Source organism: Chionomys nivalis, chromosome 9 (assembly GCF_950005125.1).
Source record: "Chionomys nivalis chromosome 9, mChiNiv1.1, whole genome shotgun sequence".
NCBI classification, from domain to species: Eukaryota; Metazoa; Chordata; class Mammalia; order Rodentia; family Cricetidae; genus Chionomys; species Chionomys nivalis.
Window position 1 is genome coordinate 1,813,975 of NC_080094.1, and position 19,914 is coordinate 1,833,888.

At 46.6% G+C, this 19,914-nt stretch overlaps 1 protein-coding gene across 2 annotated transcripts in view; it reads right to left on the bottom strand.

Moving 5' to 3' along the window:
- Positions 1 to 19,914, bottom strand: part of Osbpl2 (oxysterol binding protein like 2) — a 46,605-nt gene that overhangs the window by 20,586 nt on the left and 6,105 nt on the right. For both annotated transcript variants that reach the window (XM_057781699.1, XM_057781698.1), the window contains exons 3-5: positions 7,973 to 8,105; positions 5,761 to 5,881; positions 3,338 to 3,413 (exon numbers count right to left, since the gene is read on the bottom strand). In XM_057781699.1, coding sequence (XP_057637682.1) covers positions 3,338 to 3,413; positions 5,761 to 5,881; positions 7,973 to 8,009 — 234 coding nt within the window. In that variant the 5' untranslated portion in view covers positions 8,010 to 8,105. The remainder of the gene's footprint in view (positions 1 to 3,337; positions 3,414 to 5,760; positions 5,882 to 7,972; positions 8,106 to 19,914) is intronic.

The following is a 19,914-nucleotide window of genomic DNA, read 5'->3' on the forward strand; positions in this document are numbered from 1 at the left end:
CTCTGAAAGAACCATCTTACCTTCCATCACTCACTCCAGATGAGTGGTACCAGTCCCACTATTAACACTTGCCCTTGCTGGGCGATGGCGACACACAACTTTAATTCTAGTACTCCTGAGCAGAGGCAGGTAGATCTCTCTAAGTTTGAGGCCGGCCTGGTCGGTCTACAGAACAAGTTTCAGGACAGTCAGCGTTACACAGAGAAACCCTGCCTCAAAACAAGACCAAAAAAATCTTGCCCTCAGCACCCATGGCCTTCCAGTGTGAAATGGAAGCCTTAGCTGGCAGTCAAGTCTTTTTACAATGTGACTTTGCTTCAAAGGTGTTTCAGAGTCTGCAAAAGTGACACAGGAATCTTTCCTCAAGCACCATGGGGTACAAGTGAGACTGCAGCTCCTGCCTCCCTAGAGCTCATGAACAGAGGACAAAGGTCTGAGGAGCTCTTCCTGAGCTGGGCTTCTGAAAGGCACTAACAGGAATGCTCCAGGAACAAGGAAGGGCTCTGGATCTTAGGTGGATTTTCAGGCTTTCTGTACTAGGAGTTAGAATGACCCCTCTGCTCTCACCAGCCCCAATCACTTAGTGCCAAGGCAAAGAGCTTGAAAGAGTGCCCTGGGGGGAGACAGAATGCTCAGCAAATTACCAGCGAGACAGCCTTCCTAGCCAGGTCCTGAAACAGCATTCGGGGAGTGGGGAGGGCTTGTTAACAGTGCTGATCTAGGGGGACCCCGCTGACAACCCAGAGTCAGTCAGGCTCCTCACAGAGCTACGTGCCATGCTGAGAGACATTCAGATATCTGGGAATATGGGAGCTGGACAGGGCACTAAGGCAAGAGTTACACGTCAGGTGCCTTCTGGCGTAAGAAGTGACCAAACCCACACAAGGAAATTGCATAAGATCAGCAGGAAGGACAAGAAGCTTCTGATTATATCCACCATATCAACAAGTACAAGAGAGAGAGAGCTAAAGGAAGAAACTCTGAGTCAGTAGCCAGAAAAGTAGAAAAGCAAAAAAACACAGGCTTTATATGTCTTCTGTGATTACATACCTGTAAAGCAAAGCTGAGCCCACGGCCCAGTGTAAGAGGTCAGAGAGGTCAGCATTGGGCAGGAAGAAACACAGACGGCCCCCAGCAGGAGAGAGGCTATCTGGGCTCACAAGTACTTGCTCTCCGCCTCTACACCCACAGGCCAGGCCCCACCCCTGCTGGTGGGTACAGCAGCACAGCATACAAAGTGGACACTCGGCTACAGCTAGCAAAATGCTAACACATTTCTACTTTGATCCAGCAACCCCACGTCTGGGCACCAATCTCAGCCTAAGCAAACATACATGCGGGGCTAGCCCCTGTAACCTGCTTTGGTCAGCCAAAAGTCAAAAATGGTCTAATGTCCAAAACAGGGCACCATCCCACTGAACTGAAAGACAACCAAGAAAGGGGCATGAAGTAGTTACAAGATGACTTTGAGATTGGTGGCTGATGAGAACAGGGATAAAGAAAAGCCTACTGCCTCTCTGAAGGCATGGGAGAAGACTTATACACAGTCAGGGTGTAGGGCATGGGGTAACAGATATTTGTGGGGAGGGATAAGGACAGGAAGCTAAGCTTCCTAGAACACACTGCCATGCTCTGGATGTGGTCTTAGTAGCCCAAGGCTTTAGTAATTAACTGTGAAGAATTAAGTGGATGACATTTAACCCATCTATGGTGCTGAGTATGGTGCCAGTCCTCTGAGGAGTCATTAGGATTAGGTTAAGTCATAGCCTCCATGGTTGACTATGGTAGCTAACTAAGAACAGGGCAAGGGGGCTGGTGAGATGATTTAGCATGCATACTATAAAAGAGAATTGATTCCTGAAGCTGTCTTCTGACCTCCATATGCACATGTGTGCATATAAATAAATATAATTAATAATAATAATAATAATAATAATAATAAAAGAACAGAGCAAGTGTTAGGGAAACAGCTCCGTGGCAGAATGCATCTTAGGTTCTGGATCCAATCCCTAGCACTTGTAAGCAAACAATCAGGAAGAGAGACCAACACACAACTGTGAATGTCCCTTCCTTGCTCCCCCCATACGATGTCCTGTGCTACCACAGGACTCTGTCAGCATCGAAGGCATCGCCAGATGCATGCATGCCCTTAGCCTCTTTCCTTCTTTTAAAAACATGATTTCTCTGTGTAATAGCCCTGGTTTGTCCTGCCACTCTGTAGACCAGGCTGGCCTCTAACTCACAGAGATCCACCTGCTTCTGCCTCTCAAGCGCTGGGATTAAAGGTGTGAGCCACCATGTTCCAGCAAGCCAATCTTTCCTCTACAGTTCACCCAATCTATGGTATTGTAGTACAGGCAACAGAAAACAGACTAACACATATGTAATGAATTTGACTTTGGACCTGTATTTTGAAAAAAATTATAAAAGGAATCTATAAAAATCAAAATGGAATAGATGAGGCTGCATGATACTCCCAGACCCATGCACAATCACTTGTGGGGAAAAAAAAAAAAAAAAAAAAACAGGAAAATTTTGCAACAGGAATACACAATCAAGCAATTAAGGTAAGATCAACATTCCTAGTAAGATATATGGACACTATGCAATTCTGAGCGAGCACAGACAAGAGCTCCTAGCTTGTGTGTGCTCCTGCCCAAAAGAGAATCTAATTACGCCTTCTTCCAGGTTCCAGGGCCAACCCCCATACCAATCTATCTACCCTCAATCATTCTAAAGTTATCTAAAATAAAAGGTTGGAAGAAAGAAGTTTTCTCTGGGAAGAAAGTGTAGAAATAATGATGAACAACAACAAAAACTGGCATTAAAGGAATGCAGGCAGACGCATCTGAAATCTGGCAATGTGTACTTCTGACTCTGACTTGAGCATCTTGTTGCCAAGTGCTGGGTTATGCATGAAATGTGCTAGAGATCATGTGGGCACACTAGCTCCTAACAGTCAGAGACCACAGGGAAAGTTAATGGCTCTAGACAATTCCTAACACAAAGCTTCAGGACTTGACATAAGCTACCTGGAGCCTAATGTGTAGCTAGCCCCCCCCCCCCCCCCCCCCGGTCTCATGCAGAAGGCGTCCAGACCATAAGCAAAGACCACGTCTCAGAACATCGGGGAAAAAGGCCTTATGAGATGTCTCCAGCTACCTGCTGAACTGTAAACAGCCATTCTGCTGCTTCCCTTCCTCTTATCACTTGTTCCTTTCCTGCCCTGCTACAGGATGATAAATATACAGCATACACTCCCTTAGAAACCAACAGTGCAAACCTCATGGGAATTAAGGCCTAAGCTCCATGCTTCAAATGAGTTATCTGTACTCACCAAACCAATGCACTTTTTCAGGATACTCCACACGCTGAAATCACTTCTGGTGAACATAGGGGCAGGAAGGGCTGTCCTGTGAGTAATTTGAGAGTAACAAGCATTTATTAACCGATGGAGTATGTATGGGGGGGGGTGTTTCTCACAGGAACTGCTCAAGACCATCACCTTAGCTTGAGACCTAAATTATCAGTGTCTCTGAACAATGGGACAACGGGGAGAAGCTAGATCACAGCTGAAACCCTACAGGGTGTCTGTACCACTGTTTTAAAGTCCTGATAATGGTCATTGGTTATGGCAACCTTAGAGTCTTGACCTGGCTCTGCAGTGACCAGGTCATTGTTTCCTTCCATGAGCTGGAGACAAGGCTGACAGTGAGAACAGACCCCTCTACTTACATCCCGACTGACTGTCTACTTTAGGGTCTTCTACCCAACCCCAGGACGGTGCACAGAGTTGAGAATGAAGAGTGAAACGAGTTAAGAAATTAGCTATCCACCCCTCTGACACAGGCCTATCTTCCCAAGGTGCACTCCTTCTCAAGCTATCCTCCACCCAACCAGACCCCAGCAGAAACCTCAGCCTCAACCCCTGCTCTAGCTACCTGGGACAGACTATAGCTTCCCCCCAGAAGAAGCCTCAGCAGACATCTAACTGCCTTGTGGGAAGGAATGTGGCCCACCACAGGAAAGCGAAGACGGCATCATAGAAGAAGCCCTCAGATACACATGACTACTCTGAACCCTTAGAGGCAGCTCTAGTTTTTATTGTGGAATTCCCAGTGACTTTTCACTGAAATTGATCAGGAGAACAGACTGACTGGGCATTTTGATCCATCCTGGGATAGCGATAGCTGGAGTCTGCCTGGTAAACCTCAGAAAGGGCTCATGTGGGTAACTGAGTTGAGACAAGAGGGAGAAAGGAAGTTCTGAGACAAAACAGGAAAGGAAAGAAGTCTAATGTTTACTGAGCCGTATGCACCAGGGCTGCCAAAAATAGCTGGAATGCTGTGCACACCGCAGACTGTGAGGGCCACAAGAGATGGAAAATATGGTTCTGTAGAGGATCAGGGTTTGGTCCCAGGGATACAACCTGTGCAGGTTAGTTTTGTCAGCTTGACAGAACTAAGATTACCTGGGAAGAGGAACTTACACTGAGAAAATACCTCTATCAGACTGCCTATTAGCAAGTCTATACAGGGCACTTTCTTAATTAAGGACAGATGTGTGAGGGTCGAGCCCACAGAGAGCAGTGCCACTCCTCAGATGGTCCTGGGTTGCATAAGAAAGCAAACTGAGCAAGCCTGGGAACAACACAGTAAGTAGCATTCCTCCATGGTCTCTGTTTCAGTTCCTGCCTTGGATACCCTGATAATGGTCTATAACCTCTTACCCAAACAAATCCTTTCAGCCCTGACTGTGATAAGTACCACTGTGCTAAGCAGAAAGAATAAGGGGAAGGTGATACACGTGATACACAGTGGACGTGAGAGAAGCCGAAGAGCCACGTTTAGATCATGGTGACAAGAGAATGAGGCAGTGGTCCTAAGCTCAGTGCGGTTTGACACCAGGTGACGTACATTTAGGAGAGAGACGGTGAGGTACAGAGTGAACATAACGCCTTAGTCAGGCCCCCACAACCCATCCAATGTGCTCCTGCACCCACTAAGCACATGAGCGTAGGACAAGAGAAGGAAGGGTGAGGGAACATGCCCTGAAGATAAATGGGCCCATGTATAAGGTCAGTCATGAGGCTGGAGGGTCCACTGAGGCCCCAAACACCTTTTAATACATATATGTGTAAGGAAGCCTATGTCCCATGGATTATCCCCGTGTGTTCCTGCTTTTCCTAACAGAGACTGAGAACATTCCATGATGACCACTGTCATAGTCTAGATACACAAATGAACCTGATGGGGAAAAATAGAATGTGGTATCACTGCAGCAATGAATCAAACCCTTTCAGTTCCTTCAGGGTCAGTGGCCAATATTTCTCAGTGAGATACAGAAGGGACAAGAAAACCCTTGCTATCCCCATTAGCCCAGCAGCTAAGTATATCTCAATAAAACACAAAAGGGACAATGGGATTAACCTGGTGTCTGTGGAAGGACAGGTTGGTTTGTGGTGGGTGAGGTCTGTCAATTATATCATGCAGAGGCCCTAAGCCATTCTGGGACAGAACTATCACTTTATGGAGGGGAAGTCATAGGTCAAACACTGCCCTCCACTGGTCTCCATGCCCCCAGCAGACAGGCATCAAGTCTCATGGGACTTTGGTGGCTAGGCTGCTTGGAAGAGTCATACTGGAACTGGGGGTGCACCAGCTCAATTCATGAGACCTAAGAGGACACCTGATAGCACATATGTGGGTGATCTTAGATACACTTTGCAAAGTTCTGAAACAGTGTGTGTAAAACGTCTACCTGTGTTTCTGAATTCCATTCTCTTGTGGTCTCTCCCCACTTTTGCTGGTATCCAGATCAATCATCCCACTGATTTTATTTGCCTCTGAAAACTCCCCTGTAGAGTTATCAGAATCAAAGCCTGCAAGAAATAAGCAAAACAATCATCTTTACTGGATTTGGGAGATACAGAAGCCTACTTCAAGATTACACAAACTGAAGCCTAAAGATCTGCAAACCTTTTATCTGGTTTTGTTTTATGAAACAGGGCCTGTGTAACCCTGCCCAGCCCAGAGCTCTTTTGTTTGTTTGTTTGTTTGTTTGAGACAGGGTTTCTTTGTGCAGCCTTGGCTGTCCTAGAACTCACTTTGTAGAAAAGGTTGTCCTGAACTAGGAGATCCGCCTGCTTCTGCCTCCTGTATGCTGGGATTAAAAGGTGTGCACCACCACCAACTGGCTGGCCTGAAACTCTTTATACAGACCAGCCTGGTCCCAAACTCACAGTGACCCACCTGTCTCTGCTTCCCGAGTGCTGGGATCATGTGCCACCATCCCTGCCTGATGATTGTCAAGTGGTACATTTAGAATAATTATCTTTGTTTGCACCTCAGTGTCAGGACATGCAGGACTGCTGCATGGGAGCAGCACCTCCACCGTCCATCGTGATCTGCTGGGATGGTAGGGATCATCTGAACATCAATAAGGTTGAAGCCATCTTTGGGGAATATCAAGACAAACTTAACCAAAATCTCAGGGGTGTTTGGAGTAGTAGATGCTACACTGAGTCCCTGGGTGAGAAGGAAATTCTAGGGGACCTGTGGGCAGGAGACATCTGAGGTGGTCTCTCCGTAGCAGGCATGGCCTCCCAGGTATGGCTGGATGCCTGCCTGGGGATTCCTCCTCTGAGGACCACAGATGCTGTTCCACAGCAAGCTCCACTTGCCGGCGCACACCAATGGGGAGCAGAACCAGTGAGTTCCAACCATGGCATACTGAAATGATTCCACTGAGCTCTGGAAATGGCAAGGAGCTCAGTGTCCCCTCTGGGGACCAGGAAGTCCATCAGTGCTATCAGCCAGGAACGGGGCTGGGCAGGGAATGACTACCCACACCCAGATGCTCTAGAATGGAGGTTCTAACAAGCAGGGGGTAGGGAGGAAAACTCTGGTGGGGCTGTAACTGGGGAGCCATTGCAAAACTTCAAAGCTGCTGCTATTTGTGTACCTAAGGCCAAGGACAAGAAATGGAACAGATAAGCCTTGAAGTCCCGTTCCATGGGCAGTAAGAAGTTCTTCACAGAAAACAAAACACATTCTGAATATGGACCTTAAGGGACAGCAAAGTCAGTAACTGAAATATTAAGGAATGGACAGCTGTGACTGAAGAGTCTACAGACCCCTGGGGGACCCAGTTCTGCCAGCACCAAGAGGAAGAGGCAGGTCTCCTCTGCCCCACCACCAACCACTACCCAGGCACAATGGTGCAGACCTCCACTTACAATCACCACTTGAGATTGCTACTGTGAGGGCAGGGAAGTTATTTGTATCAGAGTATGTGTGCTGTGTATGCCTGTGTGCACAGGTACAGATACAGTTAGGACAGACGAGGGTATCACATGGCTTCCTCTATTACTCTTCATTTGGTCTTCTGGGACAGGGTCTCTCACTGAGCATCAAACTCAACATTTTCCAGCTAGACTGGCAGATCAGCAAGCTCCAGAAATCTTGCCATTTCTGTGTGGGCCCCTCTCCAGAATTGGGGTTACAGGCATATATAACCAAGCCATGCCTAGCCCCCCCTTTTTTTGAGAGTCTCGTCATATAACTTTGGTGGTTCTTGCTATGTAGACCAGGCTGACCTCGAACTCACAGAGATCCATCTGCCTCTGCCTCCCGAGTGCTGGGATTAAAGGTGTGCGCCACCACCACCAGGCCTTATATTTTTGCCCACATATATGTGACTCACATGCATACATACAGGCAAAATAGACATGCAAGTAAAATAACTATATTCAGGGAGGTTCTTCCAAAGAGTCCAGCCCCACTGCTCCTTAATCTGTCTCTTAAGATCCAGTCAAGGTTGCTCTCATGAGAGAAGACATCTTTGTCTCTCTAAAAAGCTAAGGTCAGGTCTCATCTAACAGACCCTCTGGCCTTGCTGTGCTGAGCCAGGCCAAATCCCACACTCCAGATCCCAGATCCCACACAAGATGTGGTCTCTCATAGCTGCTCACCTGTGACGGCATCAAAGAACTCTTCCTCCCCGTTCATCCTTCAGTGACCAGGTATCACTGTTTTGGGGTTTGGTCCTCCTACTGGATCATATCTGATCTATATTTATGTAGAAGCTGTGTGGATACTGGAAATCTGAGGAAGAAATATTTCAGAATGAACTCAGTTACTACAAAGTCTATGTTTTGCAAACATTTATTTCGACTTTTTAGGTTTTGTTTGTTTAAGACAGGGTCTCTGGCTGGCCTTGAACTTGTCATATAGGCCAAAACTAACTTAGAATCCAAAGATCCTCCCATCTCTGCCTCAAGGGCTAGGATTAAAGGTGTGCACCACCATGCTCAGCTAAACAATTATTCTTGAAATTGATCCAACTGATCTGATCTCCACAAGGGCCAGGTGTGTGGCACAGTCCTTCATCCCAGCATTCCCAGGAAGAAGCAGTGGATCTCTGTGAGTCCTTAACCCCAGCACTCCCCAGGAAGCAGCGGATCTCTGTGAGTTCAAGGCCCACCTGGTCTTCAAAGGGAGTTCCAGGTCAGCCAAGACTACACCATAAGAACCTTTCTCAAAAAAAAAAAAAAAAGAAAAAAAAAAAGAGATCTCATGTCTAAGGAAAAAAAATATGAATTATAATAAATACACTCTTCAAGCATTAGGAATGAAAGGATGAATGCCTAATAAAAAGATGAAAAAGAGAGCTGGCCTTGTGGCACACACTTATAATCCTAGAGCAAACTGAGTAGGAGGATTAAAAGTTCAAGGCCTATGACCAATCAGATGGCTCAGTACTGATGGTGGAAAAACTAACTCCAGCCAGTTTCCTCTGACCTTGCACATCCCTACCTGCCCTCGCCCACACACAATATATAAATAAACAAGCAAAACACAAAATAAAAAGTAATTTAAAAAGAGGTCAAAGGCTAGGACCAGGGAGACTACAGAGTGGTTAGCACACAGCAAGCATACTGGAGCCCAGAAGCCCAGCTCCACATGTGTAAATGTGGCAATGCCTGCTGCCTGCAACTGCAGCTTCGAAGGTGGGGACCTGGAACGAACTGACAAGCAAGTTCCGGGCTTGATTCAGGGGTCCTAAGGGGGAAGAGCAACTGAGGAATATGCCAGACATCTTCATGCCCACACATACACACACTTAAAAATAGAGTGGGGGGCTGGAGAGATGACTCAGTGGTTAAGAGCACTGACTGTTCTTCCAGAGGACCCGGGTTCAATTCCCAGCACCCACATGGCAGTTCACAACTGTCTGAAGATCTAGTTCCAGGGGATCTGACACCTTCATACCAATGCACATAAAATAAAGTTAAATAAACCATAAAAATATTTTTAAAAAAATAGAAAAAGTGAGACCCACCCACCCCCAAATAAAAGTTCAAGGCTACCCTGAGCAATTAAGTGAGATTTCTGTCTCACGATAAAAAGTAAGAAGGCCTTTGAGATAGCTCAGCAGGTAAGAATACTTGCTACCAGGCCTAAGCTAAACTTAATTCCTGGAACCCAAATGGTAAAAAGAGAGAAACAACTCCCCCCCAAGTTATCTTCTGACATCTCCACACGAATGCCATAGCACTCATCCATATACAAAATGTTAAAAAAAAAAAAGTTCAAAAAAAAAAAAAAAAGAGGGCTGAAAAATGTAGCTCAGTATTGGAATACTTGCCTAATGTGCAGGGTCCTAGGTTTGGTCTTCAGTAGTGTAAAAAGGATTTTTTTCTAATACCAATGACTAATACACGAACAACTAACTGATAATTAATTTTAAGCTTTATACGTGCGTGTGTGTGTGTGTGTATTTTAAAAGGTTTATTTATTGCCGGGCGATGGTGGCGCACGCCTTTAATCCCAGCACTTGGAAGGCAGAGGCAGGCGGATCTCTGTGAGTTCGAGACCAGCCTGGTCTACAAAGCTAGTTCCAGGACAGGCTCCAAAGCCACAGAGAAACCCTGTCTCAAAAAACCAAAAAAAAAAAAGGTTTATTTATTATGTATAGTGTTCTGCCTGTGTGTATGCCTGCAGGCCAGAAGAGGGCACCAGATCTCATTGCAGATGGGTGTGAGCCACCATGTGGTTGTTGGGAATTGAACTCAGGACCTCTGGAAGAACAGCCAGTGCTCTTAAAGGCTGAGCCATCTCTCCAGCCCCTATTTTCAGTTATATTTTAAAGCTGGGCAGTAGTGGCACATGCCTTTGATCCCAGGCAGATCTCTGTGAGTTCAAGGCCAGTCTGGTCTACAAAGCAAGTTCCAGGACAGCCAGAGAAACTCTGTCTCAAAAGAAACTATATATCTATATAGTTCAAATATATATATATATGGTTCAAAAAATATATAGAAACTATAGATGTATATACACACATACATACATTTCATATATAGTGTATAATATACAGTTTATATATTATATAAAACAATGTTATTTTTATATAATTATAAATATTTACAGTTGTTCAGGAAAATGACAAAATATTAATTTAGGAAAACATGTGGGCAGTTAGAGCAGTTTCAACAAAGCTCCACCAACATTCAAAGGTGGGGCTCTGCACACCTCGGGAGGCTCCGCAGTGAGTCCTGAAGATTGTCAAAATATTAGCTTCTCATCTACTTCAAGCCAACTGTTCCGTTCTTTGTGGTGCTGGAGACAGAAACCAGGGCCTCACACACTTAGGTGAATATTCCACTATGAGTTACATCTCTAGCCACAACACTGATTTTCCAAGCCAGAATTAAGACAACTATATAACTTAGTTCTATTACATAACCAAAAGAAGCTTCTATTTTCTCAAAATTATTTTAGCTTACCTATTTTAGAATTCCCATGTAATAATTTCTCCTGTCAGGAAGAACTGTTTTGTTTTGAGACAGACTTTCTCTATGCAGCCCTGGATGGCCTCAAATTTACAGAGATTCACCAGCCTTTGCCTCTGGAATGTTGAGATTAAGTCTGTCACTACAGCCAGCCCAAGAACAGCATTGTAAAACAGTGAAGGAAAAATTCAACCCATAGCCAGGCTTGCACGCACGCACGCACGCACGCACGCACACCTTTAATCTCAGCACTCTAGGGCAGAGGCAAATCCATCTCCATAAAGTTCAAGGCCAGTAGGGTTACTAGATGACTACAAATCAAACAACAACAAAAACCTTCAAACTGTTTCAAAAGGTTTAAATTTTTTTTCTGAACATAAGTAGAGCGCTACATGTAACTTTCCAAGTCTCTGCCTGTGAAGCCTGACTGACAAGGAAAGTCCAAGAAGTAAGTCCTCTGCCCTTGGGGCGGCCCACACAGTCCTAGAGACAACACCCACCCATCTCTGAAGCTTTGCATAATTATAGGCAGCTAAGCTTCTAATCACCAACCAGCAGGCATTCAGCAGCCCCCCACACACAATGCTTTGGGTACTTCCCTTTTCTTTGCTCCCTTCCCAACAAGAGACACCTGTGAAGCAACACAAGGAGCAGCCATAGTCCATGCACGGCTCTGTCCCTGGTAAAGCAGGGAGGTGTGGTTGTACCTAATGTTTAACAGTGCAGAGCCAGCCATCAACCGCCTACAGATGCAGGAGGAAGGTAAATTCTCTGGAGGAGAACAGCTAAAGTCAGGGTGGGCACCATTCTGTCCATTCTGTCCTGCAGGTGGTAAGACAGCCAAATAGGCAGGGATGTGCTGTGTCTGTCCCTCCAAGACTGGGCTGGGAACAAATAAATGATCAATGTCATGCTGGAGGGCATCAGTTCCCAGTGACAGGCACATTCGCCCTTGAGAAACTAAACTCTCTCCTCCTTTGCCCTCACACAGACTACCTGCTATAGCAGTGATGCAGCAGTAACGACCTCACCAGACACGGTAACTTTTACGGCATTTTCCGACATCCAAAATTGAGAGTCAGTGCGTTTCTGTCCACTATAAACAGCCTGCTCTGCAGTATCGCTACAGCAGCACAGATGAGACAAACTACAAACAACAACCTTACCAAACACACTGATGCCCAAGTTCCTAAAGACACTACGAAGAGGTGACTGGTCACCTGAAGCCAATGAATCATTTTGAAAACAAGGAAAGAGGAGCTAAGGATGTGGCTCGCCTGATAAAGTGTGCATCTAGCATGCTGGAAGCCCTGGGCTTGATCCCCAGTACCATGTAAACCCTAACCCTGTAATCTCAGCATTCCAGAGATGAAGGATCAAGAATTCAAGACTGTCCTCAGTTCCCAGCCCAGGACCCATGAGACCCTGTCTCAAAACAAACAAAAAGAGTAAAACTGCTTCTTAGCCCTTGGCTGAGATCAAATGTGGCCATCAAAGCAGTAACACAGAGTCTGTGTATTCAGGGGAAAAAACACATGGCCAACTAAAGCCATCCTGCTGAGAAAATCTTGCCAAAATGCAGCCCAGCATCTGGCTTCATCTACCAACTTAAGGAAGTGCTCAGAAAAGGATTGTGCTAGACACTGTGGGAGCCCAAACAGCAACACTCAGACTCTGAACCCTTCCAGGCCAGAGACAGTTTCTCCAGTAAACAAGTCACAGGGAAGAAAGAGACAGTGGTAGAGGACAGACATTATCCCTACTGAGCAGTGATTCTATGGCAGTACGTGGCATGCACAAAGGAAGGCATGAGCTAACACACATGCTGAACTATATAAGGCTATATTCTCATCTCAACCTTATACCTCAAATACATACATTTTATTACATATAAATCATTCACTTCAAAAGCACCTTGAAGCCTGGTGTGGTAGCATATAACCATAACCCCAACAGTCCCAAGGTGCAAGCAGGAAGATTAGGAAATCAAGGTTATCTGACCTATAAAAAAAAAAGCAAGTCAGAGGCCAGCCTCAGTTACATTGATACATGTCTCAAAAACCACAAACAAACAAGTAAAAAGCTACTCTGAGAGGTACTGTATAGTTAGCCCAATCCTTAGTACCTGAGGGGAAAGCTACTTTAAAAAGAGACAAATGAGCAGAGCCGCGGTAGAGCACTTGGGAGGCAGCAGCAGGTGCATCTCTATGAGTTCAAGGCCAGGCTGGTCTACAAAGTGTAGACCAGGAGAGTCGAGGCTACCCAGAGAAACTCTGTCTTGAAAAACATAAATCAGAAAAACAACAAAAGAAAAAGACACAAATGGCTGGCAGGCAGTGGTGGAGCGCAGTTTGAGACCAGCCTGGTCTACAGGATAAAGTTAGTTCTAGGACAACCAAGGACACAGAAAAACCCTGTCTCAGAAAGAGATTAAAAAAAAAAAAAAAAAAAGGAGAAAGAAAGAAGAGAGACACAAATGGAGGCCAGACAGTGGGGAATGCCTTTAAGCCTTGAATTCAAGCATTTGGGAAGCAAAGGCAGGCATCTCTGGGAGTTGGAGCTAGCTTAGTTTACAGAGCAAATTCTAGGACAGCTAGGACTACAGAGCTGTAGCTAGGACTACTCAAAAAAACAAAACATCAAAAGAGACACTGATGGGGCCTGGAGAGATGACTCCGAGGTTAATGGCGCTTATTGCTCTTGCAGAAGACCAGGGTTCAGATCTTGGCACTCACATGGTATCTCTTAACTGTCTATAACTTCAGTTCCAGGGGACCCAATCCTCTTTTGACCTCTGTAGGCTCCTGCATGCATGCAGTGCACATATATACACTCAAGAACATACACATAAAGTAATTTTTTAATAAAAAAGATACTAATATCATGCCTGAAGCCAAATTCAAACAAGGTTGTACAGAGGTCAGGATCACTGGACATGAGGACCTAGTGTATGTGTAAGGAGTCATGGCGATGGCTTTCAAGACGCATCATAGTCTAGAGCTGTACAGAGACATGCATGGGAATCAGGTAGCATCCTGTTAGGTGTCCACAGCAGGACAGGCCTGGAAGGTGACTGTCAGGGCTGGACAGAGGTACCCGAGAGTACACATGTACTTTCCTGCTGTGTGTGTAAAAGCTCTGTGATAAAAAGATGCTGCAGGCCGGCCTGCTCTTTTTACATGTTTTCCAATCTAAAGCAAATTACAGAAAATCATTGTAACAAGGGCATAAAACGTGAGGTCAGACACAAGCTTGCTGGCTACTGAGACACTGTGGTCCCTTTAGCCTATGTCCCTGCCACATGCACCCTGGTGTCCAACTACAATCAAGAACCCATCTTGGGCCAGGTGGGGCATATGCCTTTAATCCTAGCCCTCGGAAGTGAGGTAGGCGGTTCTCTGTGAGTTCAAGACCAGCCTGGTCTGTGGAGTGAGTTCCAGGATGGACAGGGCTACAAACAGAAACCTCATCTCAAAAAAACAAAACAACAAAGAAGAACCCAACCTGGGAAGTCTTTTTACAAGACTCCAAAGGTCAAGGACGCAGTCTTCCCACGCATCCTCAGGATGTCTCAAGTTAACTCCCAGCATGGGTGCAGGTCGTCCTGAGGAGACAGAGGTGCTCAGGGCCTGAGAAGACTGCTGTGCTGTCAGGCCAAACCTGGTGCCAGACCAATAGCTACCAGAAGCGGGGCCTCAGAGAACTCTCCCAATGGACCTCTACAGCTAAATGGAGATCCGCAGGAAAACAAGGCTGTGAACCACAAGGCACCCAGGTGCCAAGCAGTCCAGATGCTCGCAGGGTGGAAAAGCATTGCCCTGGTTGGTCCTCAGACCTGCAAGTCTGCCCCATCTCCAGGGTCTGAACCAGAACATGGGTCAACACATCTGTAACCTGCAGGCTCTGTGTTTTATCAGTTTAGCAGAACACCCCAAGAGAATACAAAGCTGTATTTGGGAACTGAGCCTCTTCTGTTAAAGGAAACTAAGTCTGGCTTTCTGAATAGAACACACCACTCTGGAGAGTCTGAGTGTTGCAGATGCAGAGACAAACTATCTTGGATTACTGTTCTTCCCCTTAATTGCCACTCACTGCTCACCTTATTGTTTGACCTAACACCTCTTTAACTATCAGGCAAATGTCTGGAATGTGTTCTCAGCAGACTGCTGGCTTCTACCAACCAAAAGCTAAGAGCATCATCGGACAGCAACACCACACCTACAATCTGCAGCAGAAAAGTCCAAGAGGGCTGTGGGTTATTTTGTTTTCTATTTATGTGTTCCTATGTGTATGTAGGGAAGAGAGAGTATGTGTGCCAGAGGCACATGGAGAGATCAGAGGACAACATGTGGAGCTGTTTCTTGTTTCCAACATGTGGGATGGAACCCAGGTCAACAGGCTTGGCAACAAGAGCTCTTTCTTACCCACTGAGCAACTCACTGGCCCACGAGCTGTGTTTTGTGTGTTGTCACAGCGCTCTGCCAAAGCCGAGCTCACACATAAAGCAGATGGAAAGGTAGACCTTACTGCCTGGGCAACGGGCCTACAGGTTCTACTCTCAGAACCAACCCACCAGGACTGCTTCAGGAAGGCCTCTGTGCTGTCTGGTCAGGTATTTCACTCTCTGACATCTACAGAAAACCCAGGAAGTTAGCTCCAGCTGGGCATCATTTTGGCCTTCCACCTTCTCCACAAATAACCCCACGCTCCACCTGGTACCCAAGCACTCATCACTGTAGACCCTCCCCAACCTGGGACACCCGACAATTCTGCTACCCATTAAGTACCCACCTGTTTGAAAAAGAGCCCCTACCAGGCTCTCTTGAAGGTACCCTCTCTTTGCTGTCTTCCATCTTATGAGGACCTGACCCAATCAGGCCCCAAATGTCCCACCACTTCCACCAATTCTCCTACTTTACTCTTACAATGTATCTTAGGTTATTTACAAAAATAGATCTAGAGCTGGATATGCTGGCCATACATACTATCCCAGAACACAGGAGACTGAGGCGAGAGGATCTGGAGTTCCAGGGCAGCCTCGTCTACACATTGAGACCTTTTTTTCAAACAAATAGGAAAAAAGGAGAGGGAGGGAAGGGGAGATCTAGATGTTTGGACAGTGAGTCATTAGAACAACCAGAGGGTATCACTGGTAACTTGCTGGAAAATCTAATCAGGGGAAACCTCTGCTGCTAAAAACAGGTGGGGCAAGCTAGATATAGGATCTCTACAAAGGAATGCATGCATGAGCAATTCAAACATGCTAAAGCCACTTTTTCTCACATACCTGTAATCTCAGCATATGAGAGGTGGAGGTGGTAGGAGGATGGAGAATTCAAGGCCAGCCTGGGCACAGGAGATCCTATCCGAAAAAAAATATTTGTGAAACAAACACAGGCTGCAGGAACTCTCTCACCAGTTTCTGCAGGAGAATGTTAATCTCCAACACCCAACCCTGCGTGACAGTCAGGAAGCTTATAGATGTTACTGAAGGACTCGCCCTGTCCTAAGAGACCACGCAGCAGGATCACAGAGCAGGAGTCCTCAAACAGTGAGAAGTCTCACAAGTGCCTAAGCTGAGGCCCAATGTACCATTCCAGTCTCTCTCAAGAGTAGGTAAGGACACAGGAGTCTAGAGAAATGTAAGAGATACCCCAAAGAGAAAGAGTAGCCATGGGCACCGTGCTCCTGACAGCACCTCCCATCCCAAGACCCCCACAGCCACAGCATTTCCTGTCAAAGCTGACAGATAAACTCGGGCAATGGGCAAAACATAACAGAACTCATGAGGCCAAGTCAGGACACCACCACATCCTCAAAGTCAAGCCTTCCTCAACATGGAGTCAGTGACGCAGCTCGAACTATCTGGCTGTATCCCCCAGGTGGGCCTGTGGGACCCCAGATGCATGACATGAAAGAAGAGTCACTCAGGAGCACTGTGAAGAGAACATATTTCTGCGATGGCCAAAATTGCTCTGCAGGAATTCAAGGCAACTTCCTGGACTAAGGTGGAGAATGAGAAAGCTAAGTCACAGAGACAAAATTGGCTCCACAATCTGAACACATAGCTACACCAGAAGCCTCTGCACAGCCTAGTGAGGGACTCCCTTTCCCCTGCAGCAAGGCTACCTTAGGTGCACAATGCTTCTTGGTTATGTTGTCTTCTTGGTCACCTTCTCTTCAGTATCGCTGTCTTCACCTGTCCCTGGGTATCCTCTTACAACACCCAGCAAGCCACCGTGCCACAGAGAACACAGGTACGATGAAGGAGGGAACGGTCAACACGATTCCATACACCAAGTACTCCAAACAGCCTGGTAAGGCAGTGTAGCCCAAGGGCCTCACGGGATAAACCACCGACAAGGAGGAAACAAAGCTGGAGACTTTTAGACCCATAAATCTAGGCCTATGCTGGGAGAGCAGCAGCACAGCCTACCTCAGATCAATACCATAGCCAGTTCCCTAAGAGCCAGACCTCCTTGCGGTTCTCAGGTCACATTGTCACTGGACAATACTCTGCCAACACTAATGAAAGCAAGTCTGAAGAGCTCTTCATGGTAGAAGTGTAGTGGTTATTTCTTTTCTTTTTTTCTTTTTACAAATTTTGGATAAATTCAGAATCACAAAAACAATCCCTACTCCTTTGGGGAGAGCAGCAAGAATGGCTGGCTGGCTTTAGCCTTGCCTGCAGTCATCACGATGAGAATGCATGGGTCACGCAACCTTAGTTTTAAGCACAGGCAATCTTGAGGAAGGAAGCAGAAGTGACCTTCACTGACCACTGGCTCCTTATCCTTTAGTCAAACACAGTTAAGCCCAGCTGTACAAGAAGTGCTACTATAGGCAAGACAAATGGGCTTCTCCTTCCCTGCATGTCCGAGCGTCAGCTTTCTGCAGGCTCCCAAGATGTGTGGTTTCCTGCCAGGCGCTACACAATCCATCCCACAGTAAACCTAATCATTCTTAGAGCTGGGTGACAGCTGACTTCAGCCTCCAGTCTCCACCCAGCAAGCAGCAAGAGCAACTCCTGTTAGTGTACACCTGCTGAGCAAATTTTGCAGCCACAGAGGACTCTTGAGTTTATTGGGAATTCACATAGGAAATGGGAAGTGTCTAGGTCCTGAGACAGGCAAGGAAAGCAACAGCATTAATTGCTTGCTGTTTCCATTCTCCAGATCAGCAGGGTGGCCCTCAACTACAGGCCAAAAAGGTGCTGAGCAGCCACGGGGGGGGGGGGGGGACGACACGGGACAGAGAGGGGACAGGAAGGCTGTCACCTCTAAGGGGAGCCTGAAGCCCATTACTCATGATGGATTCCTTGCTTCACTAGATCACACTTGATATCAAAGCAAGCACCAAAAACATACCACACACTTCAAGAACATTATCTTATAATTCAGCACAACGTATTTCAAGCACATACAAGATGACTTCAATGCTTTCGTACAAAAATGTTTGTTTTAGTCATCATCATCCTACGACAGGAAAGAACTGTTCAAAAGCTGCTCAAGAGTAGGCGGAAAGTTGTAGGTGGGTCTCCCCACAGCTTTGTCTGCCACTGAGACAGCAGACTCAGACAAGTGGTCAAGCCTCTGCTACATGTGGCTGCTGCTCCTCCCAACACGCACCACCACCACCTTGCTGATCATCTGCTGATGAAAACACAGCTTTGGAAGAGCCAGAGAAGGGTGCTGCTGCAGAACCTGAGCACCGGCAGAGGGGTGAGCAGCTATTAAGAACAAGGTCTTAAGAAGATCACCTGAGCAAGAAGTCCTCACTGCACTCAGTCTGCTCCCAGACGACTTCCTCTTCCTCTCCAGGCCCTTCCTCATCATCCTGCTCAACCTCACTACCCAAACTGGTTTTACTGTGCTTAGAAATTTGTCACAATAAAACCAAACCTACCCAGGTCACTCCCAAGATTCTTCCTGAGCACTGGCGGAGGGGTAAACAGCTATTAAGAACAAGGTCAGAGAATCACAAACCCTGCTCCTCCTGCAAAAGACAAAAGAATTTAAAAAGAAAGAAAAAAGGAAAAAAAGTTGTTAAATTCAGTGTCTATGTTGTCTGCAGAAAGGTGACTCAGCTATTGATTAGGTGATCAAAGGTCCCTGATTCCAAAAAAGGGGTTTGACGAAGATGCAACCTCTGGAATTCTGGGAATCCAGAGTTCACAGGTTTGGGACTGAACTAGAACCTATGCTCTCTCTCACAAGTGCCCCAGGTTTGCTGATGATGAACCAGGACCACATCCCTCTACCCTTCTGGCCTAAAACCTCCTGGTCGAATGTAACTATTAAATCTAGAGTGCGGGCTTTGTTACACATCACTGGGAGAGACCAGCAATGGGACTGAGCATATGTAGAAGTGAGGTACACCCCAGATCTGGCCAAAGTCCTTTGATAGTTTCTGGGGTGGCCTCACTTATGACACCCACTTTCATCACTAATGGCATTCCTTTACCCTCTCCGGGGTGTCCCCGACACTGGATTACATGCTTACCCTGTTTTTAAAGCACTGTCATTTCCTGATGCGGGGTTGCAGCTGCTCCTTTCTACACCAGCCTCTAGCCAGCTGTATTCATCTGCCAGGTGTGCCACTGTGGCTCCCCTCCTACAGCTGCATCTACAGATTCCAGAGCAGACCCAGCACAGCTTCCCAGCAGATATCTTGCTCTCCATGAATATCTGTCCCCACTGCAAGAACGCCAGCATTCACCAATGCAGGCGCTCACCCGGCATCTTTCTAAACCAGCAGTCCAGCCCTTCTGAGAAACTTGCACACAGACACCAGCCAAGAGCCCTTGGGACACTACCTACCTGCTATACTTTAGCACAGGTTCAGACTACTCCAATGCCCAGACCAGGGTCAGGCACTGTCAGCCCCAACAGGTAAACATCCCACACTTTCACCCAGTCCTACTCTGCACAGGCCAAGAGCTCAGAGAGTGTTTCTCAAAATTAACCAGGTATTCTTAAGGGTGAGCTGGGGGGGGGGGACAAAAATAAGCAAAGAAAAAGACAGACACAAGCAGTCAGCAGCAGTACACACAGCCACTTCCTGGAATCAGTCCTCCCAGGTTCACCACCACCACTGCGCCAACTAAAAGACATGGTACTTGG